The 19,638-nt window shown below is 41.1% G+C and overlaps 1 protein-coding gene across 2 annotated transcripts in view; it reads left to right on the forward strand.

Moving 5' to 3' along the window:
- Positions 1-19,638, forward strand: part of flt1 (fms related receptor tyrosine kinase 1) — a 206,344-nt gene that overhangs the window by 37,677 nt on the left and 149,029 nt on the right. For both annotated transcript variants that reach the window (XM_067986006.1, XM_067986004.1), the window contains exons 4-6: positions 5,805-5,929; positions 12,488-12,647; positions 18,127-18,263. In XM_067986006.1, coding sequence (XP_067842107.1) covers positions 5,805-5,929; positions 12,488-12,647; positions 18,127-18,263 — 422 coding nt within the window. The remainder of the gene's footprint in view (positions 1-5,804; positions 5,930-12,487; positions 12,648-18,126; positions 18,264-19,638) is intronic.

A 19,638-nucleotide genomic window follows, 5' to 3' on the forward strand; every position in this document is an offset into this window, starting at 1 on the left:
GGTGACACTATGTCTACATGCAGCAATGCCCAGCAACTCTTCCTAACACTTCTCATGATCTCCACAATGAGATGGTGATTCTCAGGAAGCCACATAGCAATAATCTTTATGGAAGTAGATTTTTTTTTCATTTTGTGCCATTTTTGAATAGCCCACAAGGGAGTAATTATTTTTGCTCCCTGGTAATGGTTGTTGAGGCCGTGTATTATGCAACAAAATAACACTTTTTTTGTATTTTAAGAATACAACGTTCCTCAAATGAAAAAAAAACAAATCCAGGCTTTCATCTGATTAAGTGGTCCTCAGGGTATCTTTTTCCTTCTGGCTTTTTTTTTGTGTGGGATCACAGACAATAGAAATGCCTTACTCAAAATACACTGAAATAGCTAGGGAATAAGTCTGTAAGACAAAGTTGGGAATAGTCTGATTAGTTGTGAGTTATTAAATCCACTGAGAGAGAGAAGGGTTGGTCTACTCTGTAGCTTTGAACAGTAATGCCATTCCATGGTTTAAATTGCCAGTATTGTGGATTGTTGTGGGATGAGGTGATTCTGGTTTGGTTGAGAATTATGATATTAATCACAGTCCAATTAAATTGCAGTTTTTGCACTGATGCAAAGTTATTTTGACTATACATGAATGTATAACTTGTATGTGAAGCTGCCGCATGAAACGATGTTTAAAAACAACTTATATTTTTAGACAGCTTACTTCGCACAGAGACGTCACAGAGAACTTTACACGGCAGTGGTTAGCAAACGGACACTCAATGGAAAGGGGAGGTAGAAAGGGGGAAAAAGCTGTATCAAAAAGGATAATTTAAAGGAGGTTTTTGAAGGTGGGGGTAGAAGTAGCAAGGCAGAGATGCAGAGGGAGGGAGATAGAGGAGGGAGGGAGATAGAGGATGGGGGAAAAGTGGTTGAAAGTTTCCAGATGATCGTTAAAATTTAACCAGCATATGTATGCCAATGAGCAAAGTTCTGCACATGCTTCCAAGTACTGTTGCACAGAGCATTTTTTCTTACTAGATGGAAATTTTGGCCCAACAGTGTAACTCGGGTTTGCTACTTTCACATTGCTATAAGCAGTACTTGTAGCATTACTGCATCCTAAGATATAAGGTAGTTTATGTTTGCGGCATTTAGACTGTCCACCCAGAATAGCTGTGGCATGTGTCGGGTTTGGTTCACTTTTGAAAACCTGATAATATTCAAACAAAAGCCAGTTGCTATTGGGCTGAGCAGTTGCAAGACCTCTGCTGTTACAAAGAAACAAGTAGCCTATTGGTATTGCGTCAGACATATGCCTCATCACACCATTCATCTATATATTATCATTATGTTCTGTTCCTGGCACATATTCTAATTGGATCTGTGGTACAAATGAACTCAGGTAGCCATTGGGTACTTTCAGCGGCAGTGAGGCAACAGCGTCTGTGTCACTGAGATTCACAACCATGGCAAGAATAAAGCCTGTGAAGCCTCACAATACCTGGTATACTTGAGAAACGACTTTAAAGATACCCATCTGCTTAAAGATTATGCTCAGTAATGTTTTTGAAAATATTCCCATAAATAGTATAAAATTCCAATATTTTCAAAGATTTTACTGACGTTTCAACATATTGTAAAGTAAAATTGTAGTGTGGAACACAAAATGGCCTCCAAATTCCACCATATTTCCTTGCTTGATAACTAGTTAGTGGTTTTGATTGAAGTTCTCTATTGTTGTCACAAAATGATTGTTCTTTAACATATAGCTAGGAGATAAAAAGTTCATTGGTTTAAACGAAAAATACTTATGAACATGGTCATATTTTTACATCAGAGATTGATTTCAGGAATGCATGAGTTGAGTGTACTCTTGCTTCAGAACTTCAGAACCTGAGTTCTGGCTCTGTGATTGGTAAAAACCCAAAGGCAAAGAGCAAAGGCACACAGACCATACAGTCTTGTAAACTGACCTTTTCATCAAAGTAACAACATAATGAGGCTAGAAAAAACTTTAAAACATAACTCCTAACTATATATGAGAAATATAAGGTTATAGCAACTATGTGGCACTTTCATTTTAAATCACACCATTTTCTTTCTAATCTCAAATACAATAACACAGGTTTATAGTGTTTATCTTGAGCAGACACTAGATGTATTGCAAGCAAAATATTGGACTTGTGATTGAAATTTTACCAGCTTTTAAAAAAAATTTTCATAGAGGTTTGCTGGGGCTTCTTTTACAGACACACCTGCCCCTTATGAAGTTAGTGGTAGGCATCCAGAAAGTACAACTTCATAGAATAATAGAAGGTTACAGCATGGAAGGAGGCTATTCGGCCCATCGAGTCTGCGCCGGCTGTATGCATGAGCAATCCAGCTAGTCCCACTGCCCTGCCCTATACCTGTAGCCCTGCACATTTTTTCGTTTCAAGTACTTATCCAGTTCCCTTTTGAAGGCCATGATTGAATCTGCCTCCACCACCCCCTCGGGCAGTGCATTCCAGATCCTAACCACTCGCTGTGTAAAAAAATGTTTTTCCTCATATCACCTTTGGTTCTTTTGCCAATCACCTTAAATCTCTGCCCTCTGGTTCTTGACCCTTCTGCCAATGGGAAGAGTTTCTCCCTATCCTCTGTGTCTAGACCCTTCATGATTTTAAACACCTCTATCAAATCTCCTCTCAACCTTCTCTGTTCCAAGGAGAACAATCCCAGCTTCTCCAGTCTATCCACATAATTTAAGTCCCTCATCCCTGGAATCATTCTAGTAAATCTCCTCTGCACCCTCTCTAAGGCCTTCACATCCTTCCTAAAGTGTGGTGCCCAGAACTGGACACAATACTCCAGTTGTGGCCGAACCAGTGTTTTATAAAGGTTCATCATGACTTCCTTGCTTTTGTACTCTATGCCTCTATTTATAAAGCCCAGGATCCCGTATGCTTTTTTAACCGCTTTCTCAACCTGCCCTGCCACCTTCAACGATTTATGCACATATACCCCCAGATCCCTCTGTTCCTCCACCCCTTTTAGAATTGTGTCCTCTAGTTTATATTGCCTCTCCTCATTTTTCCCACTGAAATGCATCACCTCGCATTTTTCTGCGTTAAACTTCATCTGCCACCAGAGTGTCTATATCCTCTTGAAGTCTTTCGCTATCCTCCTCACTGTTTACTACCCTTCCAAGTTTTGTGTCATCTGCAAATTTTGAAATTGTGCCCTGTACTTCCAAGTCCAAGTCATTAACATATATCAAGAAAAGCAGTGGTCCCAGCACCGACCCCTGGGGAACACAACTGCACACCTCCCTCCAATCCGAAAAACAACTGCTCACCACTACTCTCTCTTTCCTGTCATTTAGCCAATTCTGTATCCATGTTGCTACTGCCCCCTTTATTCCATGGGCCGCAATCTTAATCGCAAGCCTACCATGTGGCACTTTATCAAACGCTTTTTGAAAATCCATATACACCTCATCTACCCTCTCTGTTACCTCATCAAAAAACCCTATCAAGTTGGTTAAACATGATTTGACTTTAACAAATCTGTGCTGGTTTTCCCTAATCAATCCACACTCGTCCAAGTGACTGTTAATTCTGTCCCGGATTATCGTTTCCAAAAGTTTCCCCACCACCGTGGTTAAACTGACTGGCCTATAGTTGCTGGGTTTATCTTTACACCCTTTTTTGAACAGGGGTGTAACAGGTGCAATTCTCCAGTCCTCTGGCACCACCCCCCATCTAAGGATGTCTGGAAGATTATGGCCAGTACCGTGGCAATTTCCCCCCTTACATCCCTCAGCATCCTAGGGTGCATCCCATCCAGACCAGGTGACTTATCTATTTTAAGTACAGCTAGCCTTTCTAGTACCTCTTCTTTCTCAATTTTTAGCCAATCCAGTACCTTAACTATATCTTCCTTTATCGAAACTCTGGCAGCATTTTCTTCCTTGGTAAAGACAGATGCAGAGTACTCATTTAATACCTCAGCCATGCCCATGGCCTCCATGAGCAGATCTGCTTTATGGTCCCTAATCAGCCCCACCCCTCCTCTTACTACCGTTTACTGTTAACATGTCTGTAGAAGACTTTTGGATTCCCTTTTATGTTGGTCGCTAGTCTATTCTCATACTCTCTCTTTGTGCTCTTATTTCCTTTTTCACTTCCCCCCTGAACTTTCCATATTCTGCCTGGTTCTCACTTGTGTTATCAACCTGACACCTGTCATATGTCGCTTTTTTCTGCTTCAACTTATTCTCTATCTCCTTCGTCATCCAGGGAGCTCTGGCTTTAGTTGCCCTACCTTTCTCCCCCGTTGGAATGTACCTTGTCTGTACTCAAATCATCCCCTCTTTAAAGGCTGCCCACTGTTCAATTACAGTTGATGTGTGAGATGCTTCACTGGATATATGACATTACTTCTCATCAACCTTGTATAATCATAAAATTAATCTAGACTTTGTAGAGCTATTTTGTTTACCTCAAAGTTTTAAATAAAAAATTTATATTTAAAAAAAATAGATTTGTTCACCCATCTAGTGCTGACCTTTATAATGAGGACATGTTCTGTTATTTGTGTGATAGCGCAGTATAATATTTAAAGAGTTTGTCTATTTGAAATTAGTTTGAAAGCATTGCATGTATGTTGTCTCTCAGAAACATCCTAAAGCATTTCACATACAATGAATTACTTTGAAGGAAGTGCAGTCACTATTGTTACATAGGTGAACACAATCGCCATTTTTTCACAGCAAGGTCCACCAAACAGCAATGACAAGAAAGACCAGTAAATCTATTTTTTGTTGGACAAGGAAACAATGTTGGCTAGGACACCAGGAGAACTCCTTATCCTTCTTTGAACAGTGCCAAGATAGCGCTTGAACCCACAATCTTGAGATGCGATTGCTGCCAACTAAGCAAAGCTGGCACTCAGATTGACTGGCTGGCTGCTTGTCGGAAGAGAATGGAGCCACGAATCGGAGAGGGGGGAGAGAGGGAGAGAGAGATCGTGGCCGTGGAAGAAATCGGAGGGGTGGGGGAGGTGGGAGAATGTGGACGACATCGGGTAGGCCTTGGAGAAGATCGGGAGGGGTCGACCACCGCGGGGGGTGGGGGTGACTGCCTATCGCTGGAGTCCAATTATGCCACGTGAGCTTGTTGGGCCTGGATGAAGCACTCCTGCTCCTCAAGGCCCACAAGCAGTACAATAAAAGCACTCACCTCATCAATCAGGCCCTTCCCACCTGCTTTCACCTGTCATGAATCAGAAGCGATGGGAAACCCGAACAGGTAAGGTTAAATTTGTTTGACGTTTCTATTACACAAAAATTAAGTGCCTCAACTATCACAATGAGGTACATTGCTCCTTTAAGTATTGGTCCGCTGGCTATAAATGGGGACGGGACTTCTGGGTTTCTGTTGCACGCACGCATCCAAACGTGGCTGGGTTAGACCCGGAAGTAGGCACATTGGAGCCGGGATGTGGTCCCGCTCCAAAAATCAACTATTTTTACTGTCCATCCGCCCTCAACCCACCCGTTCTTGGGGGTTAAAATAACTCCCAATATATCTGTAAAATGGTTATGTTGCAATCACAGACTGTTTTAAAGACAACTGCCATTTTTAGTGAAAAACACTGACACAATTCTGATTGTCTGTGCAGTTCTGTAACTTCAGGTTGTATATACTTTCATGCATGACTTAGATGAACTCTGACTTGATTCTGTCTTTGTGCTGGCATCATTCTGCACCACAGAAGGAATTATCTTATTCCTTACATTTTAACTGACTAAAAATGTTGATTCCGTTTCAGACAAACACAATCCCTTTGTGGAGCAACACACAGATGTACCCGAAGTTGTGTACATGACCGAAGGAAAGAGGCTACTTATTCCATGCAGGATCACAGCCCCAGATCTCACTGTCACTTTGAAAATGGTAGGTTGAATGGGGTATCTACAGAGTAATACTAACAACTAGTAGCACTTCGCTGCTTCAAGAATTAGTTCCATGAGTTGTTCTCTGAATCCATAGTAACTGATGCTGATAACGATTGTTTATTTATCGAACTGATTAAACTGCTTGGCATTTGAAGAATTCAGAATAAATATACAATGGGGCTGTAAGCCAAATTGCAAACAAATATATCAGCAATAATTCTGAAAACGATAACAAATTTTACTCATTCAGTTTGGTTGCATTCAGCTTTATAGACTAATCGTGCTGGTCTACCAACTTCTATTCAATTCAAAAATCACATTCTGCTTTCAGATGATCATTAAATTTTTTGAGTATTGATTTGTCTTTACAGCTTTTAAAATGCACTCTTATTCTCTATCAAATGTCATCTACAATAAAATCTGTGTACTGTTTGATGTGGAATACTTAAAGTAAAATTTGTGTAAGAAATGTAGATGACTTTTTTTTATTCATAGTAGTCTCTGATTAATCTGAAAAAATGTAAACTTTAATTTTAAAGATTTTTGTTAAAAATATTCCCTCCAAGATCTAAGAAGTGGTTTTTAGTAATAGTCTAGGAGGTCTGTGCTGGTCTTCACACCTTCTCATTAGAGCTTTTTGTAGCTTTAACCAGCTGTGGGCACCTACAGTGCTTGCAATTCTGGGCAGATGGGCTTGTATTGTGAAAACTTTCTGCCACAGTCTATTGCCAGGATATGTAAATATAGCATTGGGTTGGATGTAGGACCACTTGGAACAACTGTAGCCCTAAGCTTTCTCCTCAGTCAATACATTTTGAAATGCTCCTTCCTACCCCCATTCCTGTTGATTCTTAATTTCTACTGCTATTCCTTCAATCTTCTCTTATAAGTCCACTAACCTTGACCTGTGATTCCTCTACTGAGGTTGGCTAAGTCAGTGATTTCAGTGCTGCACTGGGGCCAAAAGATCTTGGGTTCAAATCCTAGCAAGGTTCACTCAGCCTTTCATCCTTCTGAGGTGGATAAGACCAGGTGGATCTTGGGAGATCAGGAGAAAGTAGGAGAGTGCATGTACTATGTAATGCTTGCCATGCAGTTTGGCATCTTAAGGAAGGAGCAGGACTGCATCCAATGGATATTTCATGATCGCTCGTCCCTCTTTTTTTCACTCCCTTCTGTGGTTATTTCCCTGCCTCTACTACTGTTGGGACAGAAATCAATTGTTTTTACTGCCACCTGGAGCTTTAAAGCAAAAAAAAAATGAGTGCAGAAAAATACTAAAGTGAGAAAGAAATCAGATTAAGAAACTTCTACCAAGTAAGATATAATTAACTTAAAGAAAAAGAAAAAACTTGCATTTATATAGCATTTTATCACATCCCTCAAACAGCTTGAAGTGCTTCTCATACAGTGAATTATTTTGAAATGTAATGACTCTAGTTATGTGGGCAAACACCTATATAATGAGGAAAAAAAATAGGTACGAACACCAGAAAAAAAATTAGGAAAATGAGAAAAGAAATTAAATAAATACAAATATAGAATAACATTAATATAAATTTTAAAAGATTTACATATATCAATAAAAATGCAAATGTTTTTTGATCCAGTTATTTAGTCCTGACTGTATTAAACAAAGTTGAATGAAAAGTGTTAACACAGGCCAGTAATCTTAAACATTTCTAACTTATTCAGTGTGATTAATTTCTACATAATTATTTATTGCCAGGTTTATGGTGGTCCAAGTATCATAGTTTACTCTGCAATTTTTGTCACTTTCCTACAAGTCACTTAAACTGCAGCAATCTTAAAGTGTCCCAAAGTACATTTCATTTCACTGCTTTTTTTTGTAGGTGTAAATATACAAATAATAATTCCTGATGCTCTACTTGCCAATGTATATTTCCAAAGCATACTTCACAGTCTGGGTAGTAGGAAGAAAATATTTCCCATTAAGTGGTGTATTCCACAAGCAGGAGTTTCCATATAATACCTAAGTTGGCAGCGCAGAGCAGAGACAGTAGGTCTGTATCCTGTGTTGACAGGAAGTCAGTGAGATAGGCCCATAGTCATGTTTATTACATCCTATTCGAGGCATCTCTCCTGTCCCACCCTGTAGAACTCTTTACTGAAAAAACATGAGAAGTCTATGCAATTACATTTGTTTCATATTGTTTTTTCCTTTTGCATCAAAGCACTTAGTTGGCAAAGTGTAATCTATAGGAATTGCTTTATTTTTATCTTTGTTTTTTTTTGCCCCTTTCTTCCCTTGAGAGCTGCTCACCACAATGTAACTGCCTTCCGCTGAGAGGGTGGAATTCTCTGTAGCATAGACTTTTCTATAGCCCCTTTTTAATGCTAGTCCCTGCTCAGCTAACAGAACTGGGATGACTATATATTTTCCTCTCCCTGAGATAAACCTGGCTACTGTAGTATAGCAGTCCATATAGCAGTAACTGACCAAGGCAGCTCTCCATAGTGGCAGAAGTACTGATGTTTTTGCAAATTTTTATGGTTTTTGTCCCCTTGGAATTTGGCCTCCATGCAGTGTTCTTCAACTGAAAGTGAGAGTGGATGTGATATTAACTTCTATTGCTAATAGAATCTGTACTTGTTGCTCGGGGCAGGCTGTGGGGTGCAAGCTAAGGAACTCCATCTCAGTCCCCAGGCCCTTCAGGTGATATATTTTGCAACTGTGAAACTCCTCCATTTAACCTTTTCCCCCTAGCGAGATATCTTTCATCTGTTCTCAAGTGTTGTTGACAGATTGCCATATCAAATAGCCTTAGGACTCCAGCCCTGTGATCAGAAAGTCCTGAAGTGAGCATTTTATTTGTGGTAGCTCAGCTCCATAGATTACAGGTATAAAGATTGCTTTGTGGGAGAAGGTACTGTGTGCTGAATGAGTGTGGTCAGCAAGGATTCTGATTGTAATAAGATGTTTACCAGGCTCTAGAGCTGAATCATCTGCTTATCATCCAAGTTAAATATGCTAGGTGAGGCCCACCAAATGTTCTTAAAAGTGCATCTCTCTTTCAGTCTCCCAGCAAATAGCTTCATTGTAGAATGAATTTACACATTGTGTTTAGGGCTCATTGTACAGAGGAGAAAGTTGTTTAGCAGAATGTTGCCATGAACTTAGTTGAATGAAACATAATTTTAAAGATCCTTTCATTAAAATGCTGGATATTTTAAAATTAAATTCTAATGCAGTTAATGTGGAAATAATTAGTTATAACATAACTTAGAATTTTAGACTCACCTGTAATGTGTTAGTGTTAAAGCACACCAAAATGTTTTAATACATTCTATGGTGATTTATATAAAGTAAAATATCAACCCCAAAGTACTAACCTTGCTAACTTAAGTTTCCATTCCTTACAGCCACAATCCAATCTCCAATCATATAACATGAGGAAAACCCAAGGTCACATTGACCACTTGGGACACAATGGGCTCGATTTTGGCGTCGGGTTTCCGGCGGGGGGGCCCCGAAAATCCCGATATCCGGTCACGTGACCGGATCACGACGAAATCCCGGCCACTTCCGGGTACCGCGCTGACGTGCGGGGCTGCGCGCGCAAGCCCCGCTGGTGGGAATCCCGCAGGCAATTAAAGCCAGCGGGGTTCCACTTGAGAGTACTTACCTTGCTTGTTGAGGTCAGTTAATGAGCTGAATCAGCTGTCAAAAGAGGAAGTGTGGGATTTTAGGTTCAAGGCAGTGAGTTTCCCACACTGGGTGAAACAGTCTCTCTCCAACCAAGCGTGTTGCAGCCAGCAGCCTGTGGCAGGTGCCAAGGTGCACCCCACGGGGGAGAGCCCTCACCCACGCAGGAGGCCACCCCGTCACGTAGGGCAACCCCTGCCCCCCACCACCCCCCGCCAAGCCAGAGGACAGACCGACACGAAACCGCAGCCCCAGTCCGAGGAACCACCCACCTACCCTGCACAACCCCTCAGACCAACACCTGCCAGATGGGTGGTGTGTGGACACCCTCGGAGGACGAACAAAATGACCAGCCCCAGCAGCCTCGCAGTCCACGCCGTCCGCCGCAGAGACGTGGAGCCCCCCAACACGGTGTTGTTGCACGCCCACCTGCACAGCAGGAGGGAGGGCTACCGCAGAGAGAGACGCATCGCAGAGGGCACTACCCTCGCCACAGGGTCCACAGACTGAGGCGCAGCTCGCCGGACCTCTCCGAGCAGCAGTGCACAGGGAGGCGCAGATTCGCTCGACATGTAGTCATGGAGATCTGCAGGCTCTTTCATGCCGAGCTGCTCCTGGCTGACCCCAGCACCAACTGCTTACCTGTCGCTGTCAAAGTCACCACTGCCCTCCACACCTTCTCCTCCGCATCCTTCCAGGGTGCAGCCGGCTACACCGCCGATGCCTCTCAGTCGTCTGCGCGGACGAGCCCTGCAAATACACCTGCACCTACTCTGCAGTAACACGATGGGTGGCATCAGTGGTGGGTCCTCATAGTGATACCCAGGAGCGGGCATTATTGGACACAGCGGACAGGATTCGCGGAGACGTGGCAGTGGTGGTGTCAATATAATGTGTGCTGTTTGTTGCTCTGAAATTCAATATAGGTAACACCCATGACAAACCCACAGACACCCTTGTGCACCCCCTTCATGCTCACAACACGTTTGCCTTACGCTGCCTACTGCACATATGTGATGCATGCCCTGTGGCTGCAGCACAGGTGGTGGCAGGTTGAGTGAGGCTGGCCGTGAGGGAGATGCACGAGAGGGTGAGTATGGGATGGAGCAATGAGATTGTATGAGGATTGGGTTGCGTGTTAGTGGCAGGATGAGTACTGGCGAGGTGAGTAGGTGGAGGTAAGATGAGGATGGGGTTTGAGTGGGTATGAAGGGTGATGTGACAGAGTAGTGTTGGCAGTGCCGAAGGAGATGTGGGGTGGGGGCAGTGATGTGGCAGACGGAGTGTAGGGGAAAGACTTCGTGTTCTCACTGTGGCTGACCTACTGCGGTCATTGAAGCGCCTCCTGCACTGTATGCAGGTGGGCCATATGTTGGTGGCGCAGGTGACCCCCTCTGCCACCTCGAGCCAGGCCTTCTTGGTGGCAGAGGCAGGCCGCTTCCTCCCGACCGCCGGGTGGAAGATCTGTGTCCTCCCCCTCCTCCTCACCCCATCTGATGATACCTGGGGTGAGGCATCATTAAACTGGGAGCAGCCTTCCCCCTGGGCTGCTCCATGCTGCAATTTGTTCCATTGGTTGCAGCATCTGTCAGTGGAGGACTGCCCCTTTAACTAGAGAGCCTCCAGCTGACAGATCGTACTGCGCATGCGCAGCCCGCTGACGCGCAGGCCAGCGCCGCGGACCACGGAGGAGCAGGTAATTGATTCCTATTAGTGTGTTGCCTGCTACGATCGCGCGGGCAACCCACTAATTTCTCCGAGCGTGTTGACCACGCTCGAAACCCAACCCGCCGGAAACCCGCAGGCCTGCTAAAATCAGGCCCAATGTGTGTCGCAGTAAAGAGCGGTTACAAGCAACTAAAATTTCTCAGTATATTCAGAGACTATTGTGGCTTGAGAAATATTCTACAATTTCAATGCTCTAATAAAGAAAATAATTAGATGACATTTCAACCTTTATTAGAGGCGAACCTGTGGGAACTGAAACTAGCTGGATGAGGAACAGAATGTGTGGCATTTATTAACATGGAAGGAGAAAAGATGAAAATGTAGATACGATGGGTGAAATTGGATATTATAGGAGGTATAATTTTAATTGCAGATGTTAGATGGCAAAAAACTAAAAAAGGGAATTTACACTCAATATGAAATGGCTTAAAACAATTAACAAAAAAAAATTAAATGTAAGAGGTGCATTTGTACTCTATACAAAAGAATTGAGCTCAGCAGTTTTTGATCCACTGATGTTAGAATTGAACTGATCTATAGCAAACAATCAGAGACAAACACTAGTCTAACAGGAAACAAGACTACTATTCTAGTGTATTTATTATGCTTTGAGGCACACCATACACAAATATAATCATTTTGTATTTTTTTTACTAATTTATGTCTCAGAAAATTATACCTCCTCTTTAATATATTTCAAAAAATCTGTACTGTAATAGAAACCATTAATCTTCTGCAAAATGATCAACTTGTAAGTTAGTAAAAGGTTATATTAGGGGGAACAAACTGAGATGGAAAAGGCCTGAGAGGGGAATGGGTTAAACAAAAGTGCAAAATCTTCCTCTTCAGATAAATCTTTGCGATTTCTCAATGCTGAAAGTTTTTTTCAAATAGTGACTACCCTGACTGTGGATAAATGCCATGTTGTATTAGTAGACATCCATAAATTAAAAGGAGTGGAAAGTTATTTAAATAGGCTTGCTAATGTAGACATAATCTGGTGTATTGTTTGAAACTTTTGGCTTTTTTTTCCCAGCAATTAATGAAATTTGAGGCCATATTTTAATCACCTTCCCATTTCTACAGAAATGCTCTTATCAATTTCTTCCCACCCTGAGGTGATTCACTGTAGTAACATAACTTCTGTCTTTGTACTTTTAGCATTCCTTATCCTTTACAATTGATGGAAAGGAGGTTATGTGGGACAGCAAACGAGGCTTTGTCATTCCCAGACCCACGTACAAATTTATTGGTCTGCTGATGTGCGAAACTACTGTGAATGGGAAGACTTTTCATTCTTATTATTTAACTCACAGACCAGGTTTGTAGCTGCACTTCCTTTTTTTATTTGCCATTTTTATAACTGGTCTGTGTATATTCATTTTATTGTATTTTCATATCCACTGAACAATTCTTCGCCAGGCTGACGACTGAATCACAAGTAATGATGTTTGTGCGCTAGATACCTTGTAGTGATATGCTGTGTGAATGATATTCAAATCCTACATTTAAGTTTTTTAAGACATGTAACATGTCTCTCCTCCTTTCTGATATTTTCCCCCTTCCCTCTCTTACTCCCCCCATGCCAGGGTTCATGCCACTCACTAGCTGATAAGATTTGATTTTTGGCTTCTACTGTACTGCTCTTGAATTACCCAGGAGTAGGTGCTCAGGATCAGATTGGTTGACTTGATCACTTTATTTCCCATCATCTCTGCTTATCGCCTCTTCCTAACAGACCTTCCAGTTTACCCTCATTTTTAGGAATGACACCCTCAAAACTGTGATTTCTGAATAACCAGTCTATTTTTTTTCTACATTCATCTGACTATTTAGAGCATTGGTATATTTTGTTTCAAACATTTGTGATGCTCCAAAGCTTTCGGGGACCCAAAGCAGACAATGAATTCCTGGCCAATTTGACTGTACCTGGCACCTTCGATGCTTGGCTGTGTATTCACATTCATAAAATTTACCTCAGATTTTCCATAATAATACATAGTATTTACAGCACAGCAATAGGCCATTCGGGCCAGCAAATCTATGCTCCTCACGAACCTCCTCTCACCTTACTTCATCTCACCCTTTCAGCATTTCAATTTGGAAGGCCTACACTGACATCATAACTAAGGTTGCCTTGCATAAATCACACCACTCAGAATGTTGCAGCACTGGTCTGCTGTGCAGGACATCACTGGGCCATCACTGGAACAGTTAGATTTGTAAACATTTCAGTTCTATGCTTGTAAGAATTTGAATATTTTTAGAATTAATTAATTTCATTCTTTAAAGTGCATCTGACCTGTTAATTAAGGTTATATATTTGCCAAACATTTTATACAAATATTAGCTTTCAGAGGCAGAAAGTAGCATTCTTACACTCAGTTTTAATGACTCTCAAGTGTTGGAGATCTTTCTGAGGTAATTTATTTAACATTAATCTTCAGAATATTATTGTGAATACCGTTTCAATGCCTGTCATGCCTTAAGTTGGTGCTTTTCTTTTTCCTGTCTTTCCCGTCTTAGTGTTCTGACCTAAAGACGGCCACTCATGCTGGAGTATGACTCTGCAGCTTACTGTGGCTCTACAGTATAATTATGACTTAAAACATCATAATGATGAGTCAGCAGAAACACAAAAACATCTTTTTGTATGATGACTATGAATTTGTAGCCCATGGGATTGACAGTAAGCAGAAGCTAAGAGCAAATTAGTGGCTGCAGTTTCTACATTGGAGAACTATTTTTATTTCAAATCTCTCCAGCAGCTCATTCTGTTTAAGTTGATCTTATAGCACTACCTTCTAGTTGTTGTGAAGCCATATTTAGCCCAGCCCTTATAACTTTTAAAATACGCATGATTTCTCTCAGACCATATTTATGGTACTGACTGGTTGTGAATTTCTAATGCTGATTTTTAAAAAATAAGTATGCTCACCTACCCGCTTCGCGCCCCCCCCCCCCCCCCCCCCGCCCCACTCCGGTCATGCATCGGTCTAGAGGCTGAGACGGTCTCCTGTCAGGTTCTGTCACTGTAACCAGTTGCTCAAAGGTTAGCAACAGCTTACCAATTGACTCACCCTCTGATTTTCTCACAGTCTGTTGCTGGTGAGAAAAAAATATGCATCTCTACAGTATGTTCTTGTACTGCTTTTCACTTAGATGTGCAATAATTATAAATCTTGTATATATTTATATTTGAGTAGCAAATTCATGAGGCAGTTTGTTTCACTCTTAATTCCAATACGGACTAGTAAACATGCTTTTTCATTGTGAGACATATCTATACTCTATACACTGCAAGAAAATGTATCTTTTTGAATTTTGATTTGAAGTAGAAATCTTAATTTTTAAAAATAATTCCCCTTTCAAAGATGAATTACAAAAATATGTTTAATTTTAATACCTTTTTGTTTTTCTGTCCATTTTGTCAATTTCCTTAGAATATTTTGCGTTAAATATTGAGTATTAATGATGTCACTAGCTTGGAGTCATTCCACAGTGTGATTGAGAGGAATTAATGTCAGCATAGATGTCATTACTTGTGGTGTTTCAGTAAACTAGTATTTACAACTGTGTGTGTTAAAGGAATACTCCATAATAAGCCTATATGGCAGCCCACAATACTCTATCAAAACATTCTCCCATTTAAAAATGATCTTTTAGCTAAGATTTGGAATAAAAATTAGTTTAATAAATGTAGTCACTAATAGTGCCTTTTAGATTGGAGCTGTCATTTAGGGGAATCCCCAAAAAAGCATGCGACTAATCCATTTTTTACAAAATTAAAGCATAGTGGGCTGGGCAGTCTCACCTGATCTCTCTTTACCATTGTGGATGCAGTCCAAGAATGAAGATTGCAGTCTTAAGACATTTGCTTGTTTTGTATCATTTTGTATCATTGCAGAATTGTAAAGTGGATATATTAATCAATATATTTGAATAAACCTTTACTGTTGCTATATGCAGAGTGTTAATTGTATCCATGTGATTCATATCAATTAGTGTTAATTGCATTTAGGTGGTGCGTATCAATTGGGAACGCTCTTGTATCCATTTATAAGAGAGCTGATTTTTTAAATATTTGTTCATGGGATGTGGACGTCGTTGGCAAGGCCAGCATTTATTGCCCATCCCTAATTGCCCTTGAGAAGGTGGTGGTGAGCCGCCTTCTTGAACCGCTGCAGTCCGTGTCTGGAGTGATCCAATGTGGCTCTCTGTGAATAAAAGCTTGGAAGCAATTGAAAACCAGGCTCTAGTATTCTATCCTTCACCACTTGGCTATCCAATTTATAACATAGAGCAAAAATGCTCTATTCTGTTGCTTTGATTCAGTCTATTCCTTAAGGCGCATAAGAGAAAACAGATGTAAAGGCTTGTGGCGGCCTGAACAATGTTCAATATCATAGTAGGTACAGCACAAGAGGAGGCCATTCAGCCCATTGTGCATGTGCCAGTTCTTTGAAAGAGCTATCCAATTAGTCCCATTCCCCTGCTTTTCCCCATAGCCCTCTAAATTATTTCCCTTCAAGTACTTATCCATTTCGCTTTTGAAAGTTACTAATGAATCTGCTTCCACCATCCTTTCAGGCAGTGCATTCCTGATCATGACAACTCGCTGCATAAAAAAATGTTTCCTAATGTTGCCTCTGGTTCTTTGCCGATTACCTTAAATCTGTGTCCTCTGGTTACCGACCCTTTTGCCACTGGAAACAGTTTCTCCTTATTTACTCTGTCAAAACCATTCATGATTTTGAAAACCTCTATCAAATCTTCCCTTAACCTTCTCTGTTCTAAGGAGAACAACCCCAGCTTCCCCAATCCCTCCACTTAACTGAAGTCCCTCATTCCTGGTACCATTCTAGTGAATCTCTTCTGCGCCCTCTCTAAGGCCTTAACATCTTTCCGAAAGTGTGTGCCCAGAATTGAATACATTACTCCAGCTGCGGCCTAACGAGTGTTTTATAAAGGATTAGCATAACTTCCTTGCTTTTGTACTCTATACTTCCATTAATAAAGCCCAGGATCCCATATGCTTTTTTAACAGCCTTTCTTTTATTCATTCATGGGATGTGGGCGTCGCTGGCAAGGCCAACATTTATTGCCCATCCCTAATTGCCCTTGAGAAGGTGGTGGTGAGCCGCCTTCTTGAACTGCTGCAGTCCGTGTGGTGAAGGTTCTCCCAGCTGTTAGGTAGGGAGTTCCAGGATTTTGATCCAGCGATGATGAAGAAACGGCGATATATTTCCAAATCAGGATGGTGTGTGACTTGGAGGGGAACTTGCAGGTGGTGGTGTTCCCATGTGCCTGCTGTCCTTGTCCTTCTAGGTGGTAGAGGTCGCGGGTTTGGGAGGTGCTATTGAAGAAGCCTTGGCGAGTTGCTGCAGTGCATCTTGTAGATGGTGCGCTGATAGTGAAGGGAGTGAATGTTTAAGGTGGTGAATGGGGTGCTAATCAAGTGGGCTGCTTTGTCCTGGATGGTGTCGAGCTTCTTGTGTTGTTGGAGCTGCACTCATCCAGGTAAGTGGAAAGTATTCCATCACTCTCCTGACTTGTGCCTTGTAGATGGTGGAAAGGCTTTGGGGAGCCAGGAGGTGAGTCACTCGATACAGAATTCCCAGTCTCTGACCTGCTCTTGTAGCCACAGTATTTATGTGGCTGGTCTCGTTTAGTTTCTGGTCAGTGGTGACCCCCCCAGGATGTTGATGGTGGGGGATTTGGCGATGGTAATACTATTGAATGTCATGGGGAGTTGGTTAGACTCTCTCTTGTTAGAGATGGTGATTGCCTGGCACTTGTCTGATGCGAATGTTACTTGCCACTTATCAGCCCAAGCCTGGATGTTGTCCAGGTCTTGCTGCATGTGGGCACGGACTGTTTCATTATCTGAGGGGTTGCGAATGGAACTGAACACTGTGCAATCATCAGTGAACATCCCCACTTCTGACCTTATGGTGGAGGGAAGGTCATTGATGAAGCAGTTGAAGATGTCTGGGCCTAGGACACTGCCCAACGAGTCCTACCACCTTCAAAGATTTGTGTACATACACCTGCAGTTCTCTCTGTTCCTGCACCCCCTTTAAAATTGTACCATTTAGTTTATATTGTCTCTCCTCATTCTCTGGTTTAAACTAATAGCTGGGAAACTTTAAAATGCTATTTTATTACATTAATAACTTAAACTAGATAAACTAATTAGTTAATAAAACTAAAAATAATCTAGTGAATAAAAACTTTAACTAATTAAATAAACAAGGTTAGATTGGGATGGCAGGGCAGGTGGTGTGTCATAATTGCAGCATATGTGAGTTTGTGAAGACCAGCGAGATCCTGAGCAACCACATCTGCAGTAAGTATCTGCAGCTCGAGGAACCTCGGTTCAGAGTTGTTGGGCTGGAGTCCGAGCTGCAGACATTGCGATGCATCAGCGAGGGGGAGAGTTATCTGGACACTTTGTTCCAGGAAGCAGTTACACCCCTTGGAGTAGTGGGGAGAAACTCCATTGAATATAATCAGCAATGGAGGAGAGGTGCTAGGAATTTTAGGGTGGCGGTGACACAAGTTCTGCAATTGATAAATACATAAATCTGCTATTTAAACAAAGTTAGAACTATTGTGTAACACAGCTTAACATGTAAATGTGCTATATCATAAGTTACTGGGGTAATTCATATTCAGTTAATTTATAAAATAATAGAATAAAACTTGCTTGTATATAGAACAATGTGAAGCAATGCATACTCTGCCTAGTATCCAGATGTCTGACTTTTTTTACAATCTTAATTTTTTTTAAAATTTAGTCAGCAGGATCAACAATGTACAGCTCAATGTGACCAATCCAGTCAAGATGCTGAGTGGAAAATCACTCGCTATCAAGTGCACAGTGACTGCAGAACTGAATTCAAGAGTTGAGATTCTCTGGGACTTCCCTGGCAAAGTAAGTGTCTTAAGCAGGATACATACTTCAAAGGCATTGAAAGACAAAGTCTGGTTGATAACTCAGCCTTTGTTTCTGGGTCTCTCCCTTGCCCTTCAGAATTACCAGGAAATGTTGAAAGATGTTGCACTTTAAGTTCAAAGTATGAATAATTTGGATTGGCAGAGAGCATGGAAACTGAAAAAATATTGCACTGCCTTTAATTTCACATTTCTAAATCTTTGCACAGTGACATTCCTCCATAGTTTTAAAACAACACAAAATCTATTCAAAAATAACAGACTGCTGAAGAAGTGCAAAATAACATTAGATAAATTTAAACATAGTGAAAAAAGTATGCAGAACAACCTTAAAAATACTTCCACATTCCTATTACTCTCTGAATAAGGTAGAAATGCAACCTTGCTATTCTTTTTTTGGTAAAAATACAAGTAAAAATAAATTATATATTTTAAGTACAAACTTTTTAAATTGAGTTCCCTCTCTTACCCCCCCCCCCCCCCCCACCACAGACCACCGCCAAAACAAATAAATATTTAGGAGAAGCAATTTGAAGTTCCTTTCATGGCTTTTGCTTTACTGTAAAGATCTAGCCATTTGTTGGAAATCTATCATGTTACAGGTATTAGACACATTCTTTTGTAATGCAGTGATCCCTGAGATTACATTTGTTTCAACACATTCATGTAAAACACTGTCAGGTAAAAACACTCCCAGACTGGGTATATTTTGGAAAAGTTGTTATAATGCCATTAATCAGGTTCTCATTTATAAAATGCCAGAAAGAACATTTTTTTGGGATAATGATGAGGGAAGGATTATTCTCACTATATTTCTCAAGTGAAAAAGCTGCAGAACGACTACTCAACATCACGAATGATTTGTCTGTCATACTGTATGGAAAATGTGCTACACAAAACATTTTTCTAATTTTGTTTTTATTTTAGGAACTTGGTTGAGTACAAATCATCATAGAAACAGCCTAATCTAAAACTCATATTTCCCCCCTCCCTTCCTGTTGAAATCAATGTGAAGAACATTATGAATTGCTCCACAGGAAAAGGGTATTGTGTGTGCGGTACCCGTTGAGTGTAACAAATTATATTTCATGTACTATGGGAAAATGTGTAGTGGATTAAATTTGTTCAAACAAATGAGTCCTATACTAAATTAAAAGCAAATCCTATACTACACGAATTTAAAAAGAAAAAGTTTTGTACATTATGCAAGTAAAGCTGTGAAATAAAATATGTTGTATTAGTACTCTGTTTTTGTATAATAACACACTGGGCTCGATTTTACCAGGCCTGCGGGTTTCCGGCGGGTTGGGTTTCGGGAGCGTGGTTAACACGCTCGGCGAAATTAGTGGGTTGCC

This window comes from Heptranchias perlo, chromosome 6, assembly GCF_035084215.1.
Source record: "Heptranchias perlo isolate sHepPer1 chromosome 6, sHepPer1.hap1, whole genome shotgun sequence".
NCBI lineage: Eukaryota > Metazoa > Chordata > Chondrichthyes > Hexanchiformes > Hexanchidae > Heptranchias > Heptranchias perlo.